Source organism: Mercenaria mercenaria, chromosome 15 (genome assembly GCF_021730395.1).
Source record: "Mercenaria mercenaria strain notata chromosome 15, MADL_Memer_1, whole genome shotgun sequence".
In the NCBI taxonomy this organism is placed as follows: Eukaryota; Metazoa; Mollusca; class Bivalvia; order Venerida; family Veneridae; genus Mercenaria; species Mercenaria mercenaria.
In genome coordinates, this window is record NC_069375.1 from 68,718,607 (window position 1) to 68,731,300 (window position 12,694).

Consider the following 12,694-nt stretch of genomic DNA (forward strand, 5'->3'; position numbering starts at 1 on the left):
TCACTATACCTGTCCAGTACTGGACATTATGGTAAACGCTTCTTTCCTGCACAAATGACAATTTCGCAACTTCTGTCCGGTTTGTACAAATTTCTTACCGCGATAAACCATTTGACTTGTTTATTATTTTAGTATTTGGTGTGTTTGTACCTATCGTCGAAGTATAGTTATCACGAATTGATGTTAGAACGATACACAGGAAATCAATTTCACGCATGCGTGACCATTCTCACGACGTCTGAAAATTTTGTGGAACAATAACAAAAATGTTTTCCCATTAAATGCAGAATTGGGGATCATTGCATTTTTGACGTTATGTTATATTTACACTTATTTATTCAGTTAATCATTTCGTAATGGAGGTTAAAATCGCCAACCCATAAAATCGCTAAAATTTGCCCGACAACATATGACAAACTCTGCAAATATGCGACTTGTGCACCTACACAATTTTCTTCCCTAGGCAGTACATCTATAAAGTCTAAGTTCAGATCTTGTTTTGAAAATGTCAGGAAGAACACAGCAACCTCTTCTGTCATCACTTAGAAGGCGGAAGCGCACGCAGCCTCCAGTTTTCAATGGTGTCACTGGTTCCTACGAGGACAAAGATAGTGACTTCCTTTGGTAGGAATTGGCTATTCCAGAAATTATTCCCCCATATACTTGTATTGGTCTTGTAGAATCTTCTTGAGTCCTGGAACTTGTCTTCTACGTCTATTAAAGTATTCTACCAAATTACTAGTACACTTCCGGTGTAAAATGGTTGTTAACAATAGAGTCATAATGATGGTTGATTAATAAATGTTACTGGTATCAAATCTAGTATCACCATGATGTCTATCCAACCGTGTCTTGAATTGTAATAAATTATTAGCACTGATAATATTGTCAAGCAAACTGTACCACATATCAATTGTACGAACACAGAATGATCTAAGACGAAATGTTTTCAAACATCTGGGTTTTATCAACTTTTTGTTACGACCTCGGGTTTGATTGTCTGCAAATTCAAACATACCATCCATAGGAATGTCATCAATATTTTCTATGATTTTAAAAACTTGTATTAAGTCCATGCAGTTTCTTCTATGCAGCAGTGTGGACAATTTCAGTTCTTTTATGGAAGCCGTTTGTTTTTGTGGATGGAGGGGGGTTAATTGATAAAGGGAACAGGGTGTATATTGTTTGTGTAGCATGGAAGGGTGCAGGTCAAATCATGCTTACCAAAATGTACCCAAAAATATATACGTCAAAATGTACCCACTTGTGAAAGTCAAAATGTATCCATGCAAATATTGATCATTTACTTACAAATAATTATCAAAATGATACATTTAAAGGAAAAGGACATATATACTCAACATCACTAATCTCGCGTCATCGCTAATCTCGCGGTATTTGAGTTGCGCCACCTACGTGTTGTTTACCGGGGAAGTTCGTGACCTATTTTACTCATGCTGGCCAAAAATGTTCCTACCTGCAGTTACATTGCTAAATATCTGTCAGTATTTATTAAAATCGTATTTTTCACACATCTATTGCAAAAATCCATGAATTAAGCAAATATTTGCAATGTTTATAAGTTCGTCTACCAGCTGATCGGCATTTGTCCTCATTAATTATGCAAATTAAGTCCCGCCTATAGGTTAGAGGACACAAAATTTTAAGTAACATCCCCCAGCTACACAAAAATGAATGAAATATCGGTATCAGGCGAAACATCAAAACGTCTTAACTCGACGGATTTTAAGGGGGAGGAAGGGATGGGGGCCCCTGACCATCTCCTCAAAATACATCCATGATACTGAGCAGTGAATTTTAACATGTTAGATAACTATCAAATAGAAAATATTAAGTAATAGTATGATTCTAAGGCTCCGCTACATTATGACCACGCTCGCGACCTTGTGATTTACTTGCAAAATATCTGGCGTATCCGCTGCCCAGAGGAGAATATTTTCGATAGTGCCAATGCACGGGTATGAAACATTGCCTGCGGCACAAACTGTGCCGCACTGAAAAGAAGGCATTGCGCTTCCGACGGCGCAGGCATTGCACAGGATGTTTACAAAATAACGAGCAAGGTGAGTAAAATTGAATGTTTTTGGTTATTGTCTTTTTACAGTAAAAACGTTTTAGAAATCGGGGAATGCAGCGGGATGTAGTTGTGTCTTGCCGACAAATCCATGCCTAGTTTGTGAACAAATATGTAATATTGTTATTTTGCGCGTGTTTTTCATTGGATACAGTAACGTGAAATTACAAAAGCAGTGACTATTCCGAGTCATTTCATATCCTGCTGTAAAAGGAATGATGTATTTCTGTAGTATACTATATAAAGACATGACATCTGATCGGCTGAGATAAAATACATGTCAAGGAAAAGGCATATCCCCACGTTCTGCCGACTTTTCAGTCCAGTGCCGCAGGCATCTCGATGGTGCCGCAGACATCGTGAGAGGCGCAGTCATCTTGAATACTATTTTAGTCGGTAGTACGTGTAATTTCGACCTTCTAAGATGTATTTAAGTAACTTAAGTACAAAAATATTAATAACACTGTTGTTCTTCAAGTTATTGTGTAAGACAAATCTTCTCAATCCGAACTTTGTAATATAAATAGCTATTTTAAGAAGTTTGCAATATTTTTCTTGCTCTTTTGGTGGATGGGACCAGGTGCTTCCCAGTTGAGAAAATCACGTCATTTTGTATCGAATCAGGATTATTTTCTCCTGAAAAACAATATTCAATTACCAAACATTCCCATTTGTAACAATTATTGATGCTTAGTTCAAAGCAAGGTATGAAAATCAGCATTTGAGCACAAAAACTGTCATAACTTTTGTCAGTTTTCAACCAATTTTGATGTTTTTGTTTCAGCATCAAGTTTTGTTTCGCAAAAAGGACACAAAAAAACGTAAAAACATGAAACTTCCCTTAAAACTATACCGTTCCCAAGTTTTGTGTGGAAAAGAAGCAATGAAGTTATCCATAGTTAAATATCTTGTTTATATTATATTTTCAGATGGATGTACATGCATTTAGTGTATATAAAAAGGAAAAGAAAATCATTTCACCTTATGATCAGACGAAAACTTTATGTGTTCAGTCAGTGCACAGACCTAAATCATAGTTCAACGACAAAGAGTGAGTAAAATACGTTGATATTTTTGTAGAATTTCACAAACGATTAGAACAAGTTAAGCCGGGAAATTCAGCTCGCCGCTAATAAAAAAGTACGCCTAAACTGTAAAAAAAAACAACAAAAACGTTAAAACTGGTTGAAAAATGGCAAAAAATATGACAGTTATTGTGCTCGGATGCTGATTTTCATACCTTGCTTTGAACTAAGCATCAATAATTGTTACAAATGGGAATGTTTGGTAATTGAATATTGCTATTTTACGGGAGAAAACGAATCCCAACTTGATACAAATGACGTGATTTTCCCTGGCCCCATTCCCAAACACAGCGAGAAAAAATACTGCAAACTTCTTAAAATAGCTATTTATATTACAAAGTTCGGATTGAGAAGATTTGTCTTACTACTATAATAACTGGAGGAACAACATTGTTATTGATATTTTTGTACTTCAATACATGTTAGAAGGTCGAAATTATCAGGCTGTACGGTAATTTATTGATCTTGTTTGGCGGGAATGTAGAACGGGGTTTTCGTGGTAATTCGGGGGTATTTAAGCGTTACACAGGTGTAGCCGTCACTTGAGGCTAGAATTTTGACAGCAATACACATCAGGACCCACCCACCTTCCCTTATTTGAAGCTGAACTAAACTATTTAATGGACCATGGGTATATCAGAGTTATAGCTTTATCGCTTTATAAAATAAGAATTATTGTGATCCGACTTTAGAATAATTAATTACACTATTCATTTGGATTCAAAAACATGAATAATATACATTTAGAATCATAATTTTAAATAATAGTTTCGGAAAGCTGAGTATTTTAGTTTTGAATAACACGTTTGTACGATTATTAAATGTATGTGTTAGTTTCGTTCCATGCCAAAGCCTGATGGGTACAACAAGAGGAAATCCACACTATAGAAATGTTGCATTTACTCCGCGAAAAATGTAAAGATATTTGCTGTCAAAATACATAATCTAAACCTATACTGAATCTGTATTTTTGTTCTGATAATTGAGATTAGAGAATAATTGATTTACTCGCAGCTTTAGTGTGAGTAATATTCAAGATGACTGCGCCTCTCACAATGTCTGCGGCACCATCGAGATGCCTGCGGCACTGGACTGAAAAGTCGGCAGAACGAGGGGATATGCCTTTTCCTAGGCATGTATTTTATCTCAATCGATCAGATATCATGTCTTTATATGACATACTGCAGAAATACATCATTTCTTTTCCAGCAGGAGGTGAAATGACTCTGAATATTCACTGCTTTTGTAATTTTCACGTTACTGTATCCGATGAAAAACACGCGCAAAATAACAATATTACATATTTGTTCACAAATTGGGCATGGATTTGTCGGCAAGACACAACTACATCCCGCTGCATTCCCCGATTTCTAAAAGGTTTTTACTGTAAAAAGACAATAACCAAAAACATTCAATTTTACTCATCTTGCTCGTTATTTTTGTAAACATCCTGCGCAATGCCTGCGCCGCCGGAGGCGCGATGCCTTCATTTCAGTGCGGCACATTTTGTGCCGCAGGCAACGTTTCATACCCGTGCAATGTAAACAGACAATATAAAACGTTTAAATTGGCGTTTAATGACTTTTGAATGTTCCTGTTATTTTGACTTAGATAGCTTTTCAATGTTTGAATTATATTTAGTGTTTTTAGCTCGACTATTCGAAGAATAGTCTAGCTATTCTACTCACCTTGGTCACACCTTGGTTAAGTTTTTGCATGCAAGTACATACAGCTATCATTTAAAGGCATATAGCTTTGAAACTTATTTATTCTTTTTCTAGGTCAATTACCAGCCTCACTGGGTCAAGTTCCATAACTCTAACATGTATTTTGAGCAAATTATGCCCCCTTTTGGACTTAGAAAATTCTGGTTAAAGTTTTACATGCAAGTTACTATCTCCAAAACTAATGTAGATATTGAATTGAAACTTCACATGTGTCTTCGGGGTTATAAAACTAGTTGATAGCAGCAAGTCCCATAACTCTGACCTTCATTTTGGCCAAATTATGCCCCCTTTTCGACTTAGTACATACAGCTATTACCAAAAGGCATATAGATTTGAAACTTATTTTTTCTTTTTCTAGATCAATTACCTACATCACTAGGTCAAGTCCAATAACTCTGACATGTATTTTGGCCAAATTATGCCCCCTTTTGGACTTAGAAAATTCTGGTTAAAGTTTTGCGTGCAAGTACATACAGCTATTACTAAAAGGCATATGGATTTAAAACTTATTTTTTCTTTTTCTAGATCAATTACCTACCTCACTGGGTCAAGTCCCATAACTCTGACATGTATTTTGGGCAAATTATGCCCCCTTTTGGACTAAGAAAATTCTGGTTAAAGTTTTACATGCAAGTTACTATCTCCAAAACTAATGCAGATATTGAATTGAAACTTCACATGTGTCTTCGGGGTTATAAAACTAGTTGACAGAATCAAGTCCCATAGCTCTGACATGTATTTTGGGCAAATTATGCCCCCTTTTGGACTTAGAAAATTCTGGTTAAAGTTTTACATGCAAGTTACTATCTCCAAAACTAATGCAGATATTGAATTGAAACTTCACATGTGTCTTCGGGTTATAAAACTAGTTGACAGAATCAAGTCCCATAACTCTGACATGTATTTTGGGCAAATTATGCCCCCTTTTGGACTTAGAAAATTCTGGTTAAAGTTTTACATGCAAGTTACTATCTCCAAAACTAATGCAGATATGGAATTGAAACTTAACATGTTTCTTCGGGGTTATAAAACTAGTTGATAGCATCAAGTCCCATAACTCTGATATGCATTTTGGTCAAATTATGTCCCCTTTCGAACTTAAAACTCTTTTGATATTTAACATTTTGGGTAATGATTTCCTGCTTCTGTGACAATATTTCGAATAGTCGAGCTTGGCTGTCTTACGGACAGCTCTTGTTAAACCTATGATAGTTTGATTGACACAATTATTGACCTAAACCGCGACATTAGTGATGTGACGTCACATGATAACAGTGACTGACTATTGTTGTTCGAAGTACACATGGATGTTTCTTGAATGATATCTTATTCATTTCCACACAGTTATTGATGCATATGACATGAAATATTGTGGTAAAGACAAGAAATACACTGTTGTGTTGTTTCTTGTTTAATGTTGTTACGTCGAATGTCAAGTACCGCGACATTACAGATGAACGGTATATATGAATGAAAGCTTGTCTAAGATAGGAAGCCAAAAAAAGTGAGGTCTATGCAGACCAAGACATTTAATATGTTGGAACAGTATGACAACATCAAAACTCGTAATGAAACTAATGCATGTTTATGCACCAGTGTTTGATTGACAAGACATTTCATATTCAGTGTTTGAATGTTTTAATTCAGTCTGAATAAAATAGTTGTGATTGACTAGGACCAGAGCTCCAGATAAGCTGTGTATTTGCGCAAATAAAATTGCAGAAAACCCAATTAAATTCATACAGAGTGTGTACTAAAACGCAATTCGGTTATATGTTACCACAAAACAGGTTGCAATTTAGCGGAAAAATCACAAGACCATTCAATCGGCTGATCAGTGTTATTTCAGGGCACTAGACAACTTTTGGGGACAGGTACCCATACCCTTAGAAAGGGGATTTTTTCGTCGTTTTAAGACAAAAAGGGGAAGTTTTTAGCCATATATATGTTACTACTTTTCACACTTATTACTACTGTTTTCAGTCATTTTTAGCTCATCTGATTTTTTGAAAAAAAATGATGAGTTATTGTCATCACTTGAGCGGTTGTCGGCGTCGGTGTCGGCGTCGGCGTCTGCGTCGGCGTTGCCTGGTTAAGTTTTATGTTTAGGTCAGCTTTTCTCCTAAACTATCAAAGCTATTGCTTTGAAACTTGGAATACTTGTTCACCATCATAAGCTGACCCTGTATAGCAAGAAACATAACTCCATCTTGCTTTTTGCAAGATTTTTGGCCCCTTTTGTACTTAGAAAATATCAGATTTCTTGGTTAAGTTTTATGTTTAGGTCAACTTTTCTCCTAAACTATCAAAGCTATTGCTTTGAAACTTGGAATACTTGTTCACCATCATAAGCAGACCCTGTACATCAAGAAACATAACTCCATCTTGCTTTTTGCAAGATTTATTGCCCCTTTTGGACTTAGAAAATCAGTTTTCTTGGTTAAGTTTTATGTTTAGGTCAGCTTTTATCCTAAACTATCAAAGCTATTGCTTTAAAACTTGCAACACTTGTTCACCATCATAAGTTGACCCTGTACAGCAAGAAACATAACTCCGTCCTGCTTTTTGCAAGATTTATGGCCCCTTTTGGACTTAGAAAATATCAGATTTCTTGGTTAAGTTTTATGTTTAGGTCAACTTTTTCTCTTAAACTATCAAAGCTATTGCTTTGAAACTTGCAACACTTGTTTACCATCATAAGTTGACCCTGTACAGCAAGCAACATAACTCCATCCTGCTTTTTGCAATAATTATTGCCCCTTTTGGACTTAGAAAATCATTTTCTTGGTTGAGTATTATGTTTAAGTCAACTTTTCTCATAATCTATCAAAGCTATTGCTTTAAAACTTGCAACAGTTTTTCACCATCATAAGTGGACACTGTACATCAAGAAACATAATTCTATCCTGCTTTTTGCAAGAATGATGGCCCTTTTTAGACTTAGAAAATCATGGGTAGGACAATATTTCTATTGCACAAAAAAAATCAGATGAGCGTCAGCACCCGCAAGGCGGTGCTCTTGTTAACTAATGTAACTATATTGAAGCAGTATTCTTCCTTAGAGGCACTATAATACAACTTGAAAGAGGGTTCATATATAGTTGTGTCAAACACCTGTTATCAGGGGAATTTTCTTCTGAGAAAGGGGAAAAAAACATATTATTTTATGAGGGGAATGGTACCCATATTCGGCCCCAAAAATGGCCAAACTAGTGCCCTGTATGTGGACGCTTAACGCTTTGTAAACAATTTTCTTTACGCTGATAAAATGTAAAAGAGGGCAGAAGAAAGCATTGTTGCAGCACAAACAAACAAATTAGTGGGATATTTTGCTGTTCAACAATGACAAGTATCTCTTAGTGACGATGTAGTGTCACCGATACTGGACGACATCTTATGGGAGAACGCATATTGTGGTGAACACATCATTGCATGCAGCTCTCATATTATTTATTTTGCACATTACGTGTATAAAATGTTTTTAATATATATTTGTTGACCAAGATTCTGATAAAATAATAGCTGCACATGCATATTTATTAAAATAAAATTAGGAGAGAATAAAAACAATTAAATCAGACTTGTGTTATTGATTTTTGAATATTAGATGATGTTACAGAAAAATTACATTGTATTCAGTAATAGAAGTACAGTACAACTGATGATTTTAGAACTTTAAAGAAAGTCATGTGGGTAATTAAGTTAGGTGTCACTCCATTAACTTACAGCATGTCAAGGCTTGAAAGTACTCTGCTCAGCAGCTGAAGATGTGAAAATTAATAAAAAATTATTTTGCCTAAAAATAATTACTTTTATTTTTTCCCGAAATTTATAGCTATCTCGTTGCTAGGTGTGTTAGCTATAAACTATCGTCGTTGTCAAGTAATCCAGTTTTCTAGTTCCTTGTCTAAACATAACAGATTAATGATAAACGCCTATTCGTCAGGGAACCACTCGAGCGTTATATTAAATCGAGAGCACGTGCAATCTTCTCAGTTGAACTAAAGGTGTATTGGCTAGCGCTTCAGATCGATGTTAAATTGCCCACCCGCCACACCCCAGTAATAATAATAATAAATAATAATAATAATAATAATAAAAGTTGTTGTATACTACAGTTCATTATATTTTGTATCTTTAATTCTGTTATGACAATCTGACTGTTTTGTGAAGTATTTATGTTGCAGATAATATGCTGCCATTGGGTGCCAACTCCGGAAGTGATCAGACTCCAGGTACTTTCCACAGACATTAATTGAACGGATTCCTGGGCTACAAACAATTTGTGAAACAGACAAATCTGAAATGATATCATTCTTCTGGACTGTGGCTTTATGAGAAATCAAAAGGACAATTTAGAATTAATACATGTATAATTTTTATTATTAAAATTCCAGTTAATCATTTCCATATTTATATACAATTATTTTTATGTCACTCCTAATTGTAAGGGCCTGGAAAAATTCTGTCGACCGTGGGGGCGATCGGGCGTGCTTTGGGACGTTTTGATGGTACGGATGTTACGGTGTATATTAAAGGTATTGCTCTAGTGCCTTGGCAATATCTGACTAGCCTTGCTTAAATGTATCATAGCCTTGCTGATGTCATAGCCTTGCTCATCATATAGTATTTGCCTCGCTTAGAATTACAGTACGTTGCCTTGCTCCATTGGTCCGCTAAATGTTCCTCATTACTTTGCAGGTAACGTCGAGTTATGGGGAATATTTAATTTACTGTGGTGTACTGTAGCCTTGCTCATTATAGTATTTGCCTTGCTTAGAAGTACAGTACGTTGCCTTGCTCCGCTAAATATTGTGGTGTACTGTAGCCTTGCTCGTTGCTTAGAATTACAGTACGTTGCCTTGCTCCGTTGGTCCGCTAAATATTGTTGTGTACTGTAGCCTTGTTCGTTGCTTAGAACCACAGTACGTTGCCTTGCTCCGTTGGTCCGCTAAATATTCCTCATTGCTTTGCAGGTAACGTCGAGTTTTGGGGGATGTTTAATTTACTGTGGTGTACTGTGGTATCCCTTGCGTCCGTGTGGCGCTGCTTGTTGCTCTGCAGGTAACGTGGAGCAATGACGTGGTGCTTTACGAGTACGTCTGGTTTCCTCCCGGTCGACTGGTTTTTCAAATAGCTTTCATTGGAGTGGCCATACTCTGCCAAAATATTGATAATAACTTTTATATTGAAAGGAATATTTCATAAGTTGAATTAGCACTGTTTACAGTATCTTACGCGCCGGTAATTGAAATATGTGACTGTATTCATATCTGAAATGTACAAATAAACATGTAAAAATGTCAATGTTACTTGTCTTCTGGTTATAATTTCGGGTAATAAAATAATTAGTGATTGTGTGAAAACTTAAGTTTATAACTCGTATCATTGAATTAAAATCTAAAATCTTATAAATGTTACCTGGAATATTTGGGTACATGTGTTTAAGTGGATACATTTTGACTTTTTTGAGTACATTTTCACTGAACAAGGTGGGTACATTTTGGCTTCACCATGTGGGTACATTTGACCATAATCCTTGTGAAAACTATTCTCAAGTCTGGAGAGGTTTTTTTTTTTACAGATACATGGGAGGGGAGGTACTTGGAGGGACCTGATGGAGAGGGGCGGTATTTTTGAGGAAGGGGAGGGTGTATTTTGAGGTAGCTTGGGTGTGGAAGGAGGTCAAATGTCTCTGGGACCTGGTGTTCTGTTTAGGATTTATACTTAAATAGTATGTTTAAATCTACATGTAAATTACTATTTTCAAATGCCTATTCAGTATTGATGATTTAGTCTCAGTTGGAATTTAACCTTGAAGTTTTAGTAAAATTGATATTAAGATTTCAAACTCAGAATTAGCTGAGATGGAAAAATGTTTTTGACACACATCGAGTCTATAATTAGCTCGACTATTCAAAGAATAGTCTAGCTATTCTACTCACCCTGGCATCAGTGTAGGCGTCACACCTTGGTTAAAGTTTTGCATGCAAGAACATACAGCTATCATTTAAAGGCATATAGCTGTGAAACGTATTTTTTCTTTTTCTAGGTCAATTACCAACCTCACTGGGTCAAGTTCCATAACTCTGACGTGTATTTTGAGCAAATTATGCCCCCTTTTGTACTTAGAAAATCCTGGTTAAAGTTTTACATGCAGGTTACTATCTCCAAAACAAATGCAGATATTGAATGAAACTTCGCATTGTCTCTGGCGTTATAAAACTAGCTGATAGCATCAAGTCCCATAACTCTGACCTGTATTTTAGCCAAATTAATATTCTTTTCATGTTTATGTGTAAGTTCCCATAGACATCTGTTAAGGTATTAGAGCACTAATAGTAATGTTTACAAAATGGCCTTTGCTTGGTATATTCTGAAAGGTAACCGTATCTTGCACTATTTTGCAATTTTTGAGTCGGCTAAAGGCTGAAAGCCTTTTGACGAGTCCTTGCTATCCAACGATTCTCTAAATGGACCAAATAACACAGTGAAGGGATTTAGTTCCATTAGATTTCTCAAACTTCAAACAGTTCACTGCATGAATGAAGTTAAGTTGTGTCAATTCCCTTTGCTATGACCAATATACGATGTAATCTGTCATATTTATGACTTGTAATTGTGCAATTCTCGAATGTAACTCATTAAGCATAAATGTGCATTTTAAGAATTGCGCAGGCTTACAAAGCTTGGGTAACATCCAGCGAAAGACAAAAAATAGTTCCAGCAGGGCTCCAGATAAGATGCGTATTAGCGTAAATTACGTATAGAAATAATGCAAATACGCATGTCTAATAATTTCTAAGCATATAAAAACGTATATAAAATTACAGAAACGCACACAATGCTTTTTTAAAAACAAAATCTGAATCGTCTGGATGCGTTAGGTAACATAGCCGATCAGCCTTAATTCTCCCACATTGAACGTAAACACGCATCGTATGATTTCTATAAACTTTGCGTGGGTTGAATTTTGCAGTCAGTAAACGGATAAATTATCGGAAGAAGAAGCTCTTACTGGTTTGTTTAGTTACTACTGATATTAAAAATGATTTTAATTCTTATTTTTCGAGAAATAAACAAATCGGCGAAACATTAAATTGTATTTTCTTGTAGTTTTTGAAATCGAAAGTAGATCGTCTATGTTTGGCGAAACGAAACAACTTTTTTATGAAAAGATTTAAATAAAAGGTAATTTAACCGTAAACTTCAATGTCAGATACTGCCTGTTGCTGCTAAATGTCTTCGTATCATCACAATTTGTAAAATATATTGTTCAAACTGGAAAAAAGTGTAATCGTATCCGGATATAATATTTTGGGTAAATATCGAGCTGTGTTATGAAATTTTAAGAAAAAAACTAAAAACAAACTGAAACTGGTAGACTATACTTTCAGTACATCAATCATTAGCCGACTCAGGCCATTCAGGCCTTTGTTAAACAACTTTTACTGTGCCGTTTTTTATAAATTTTGTATAACTTATGGTATCTCCTCAAGCTCAAGTAGAGACAAATTTCAAAGTGATAGCCACTATCCAAAACGTTTGCAGAGAACTCATTTTACCAATAATTTTAATAAAAGAAACATCAGACTATTGGTAAACAATTATAAAACACAAAATAAAAATGTCAGTATCATTTTTTCTATGGTGCCTCAAGTAAACGGATTTAATGAGACAGAATTCATACTTCAGCATTGAAAAAATAAGGTCGAATGCTGTGTTTCTGTTTTGAATTTTGCTTATTCCATTTCAAAATAATCTTAGGGCAGACATAAAACCTACCT

General features: G+C 35.5%; 1 protein-coding gene across 1 annotated transcript in view; it reads left to right on the top strand.

Moving 5' to 3' along the window:
* Nucleotides 1-225: 225 nt before the first annotated feature.
* Nucleotides 226-12,694, top strand: part of LOC123557436 (E3 ubiquitin-protein ligase COP1-like) — a 67,145-nt gene continuing 54,676 nt past the window's right edge. The window contains exon 1 of the mRNA XM_045348890.2: nt 226-624. Coding sequence (XP_045204825.1) covers nt 506-624 — 119 coding nt within the window. The 5' untranslated portion in view covers nt 226-505. The remainder of the gene's footprint in view (nt 625-12,694) is intronic.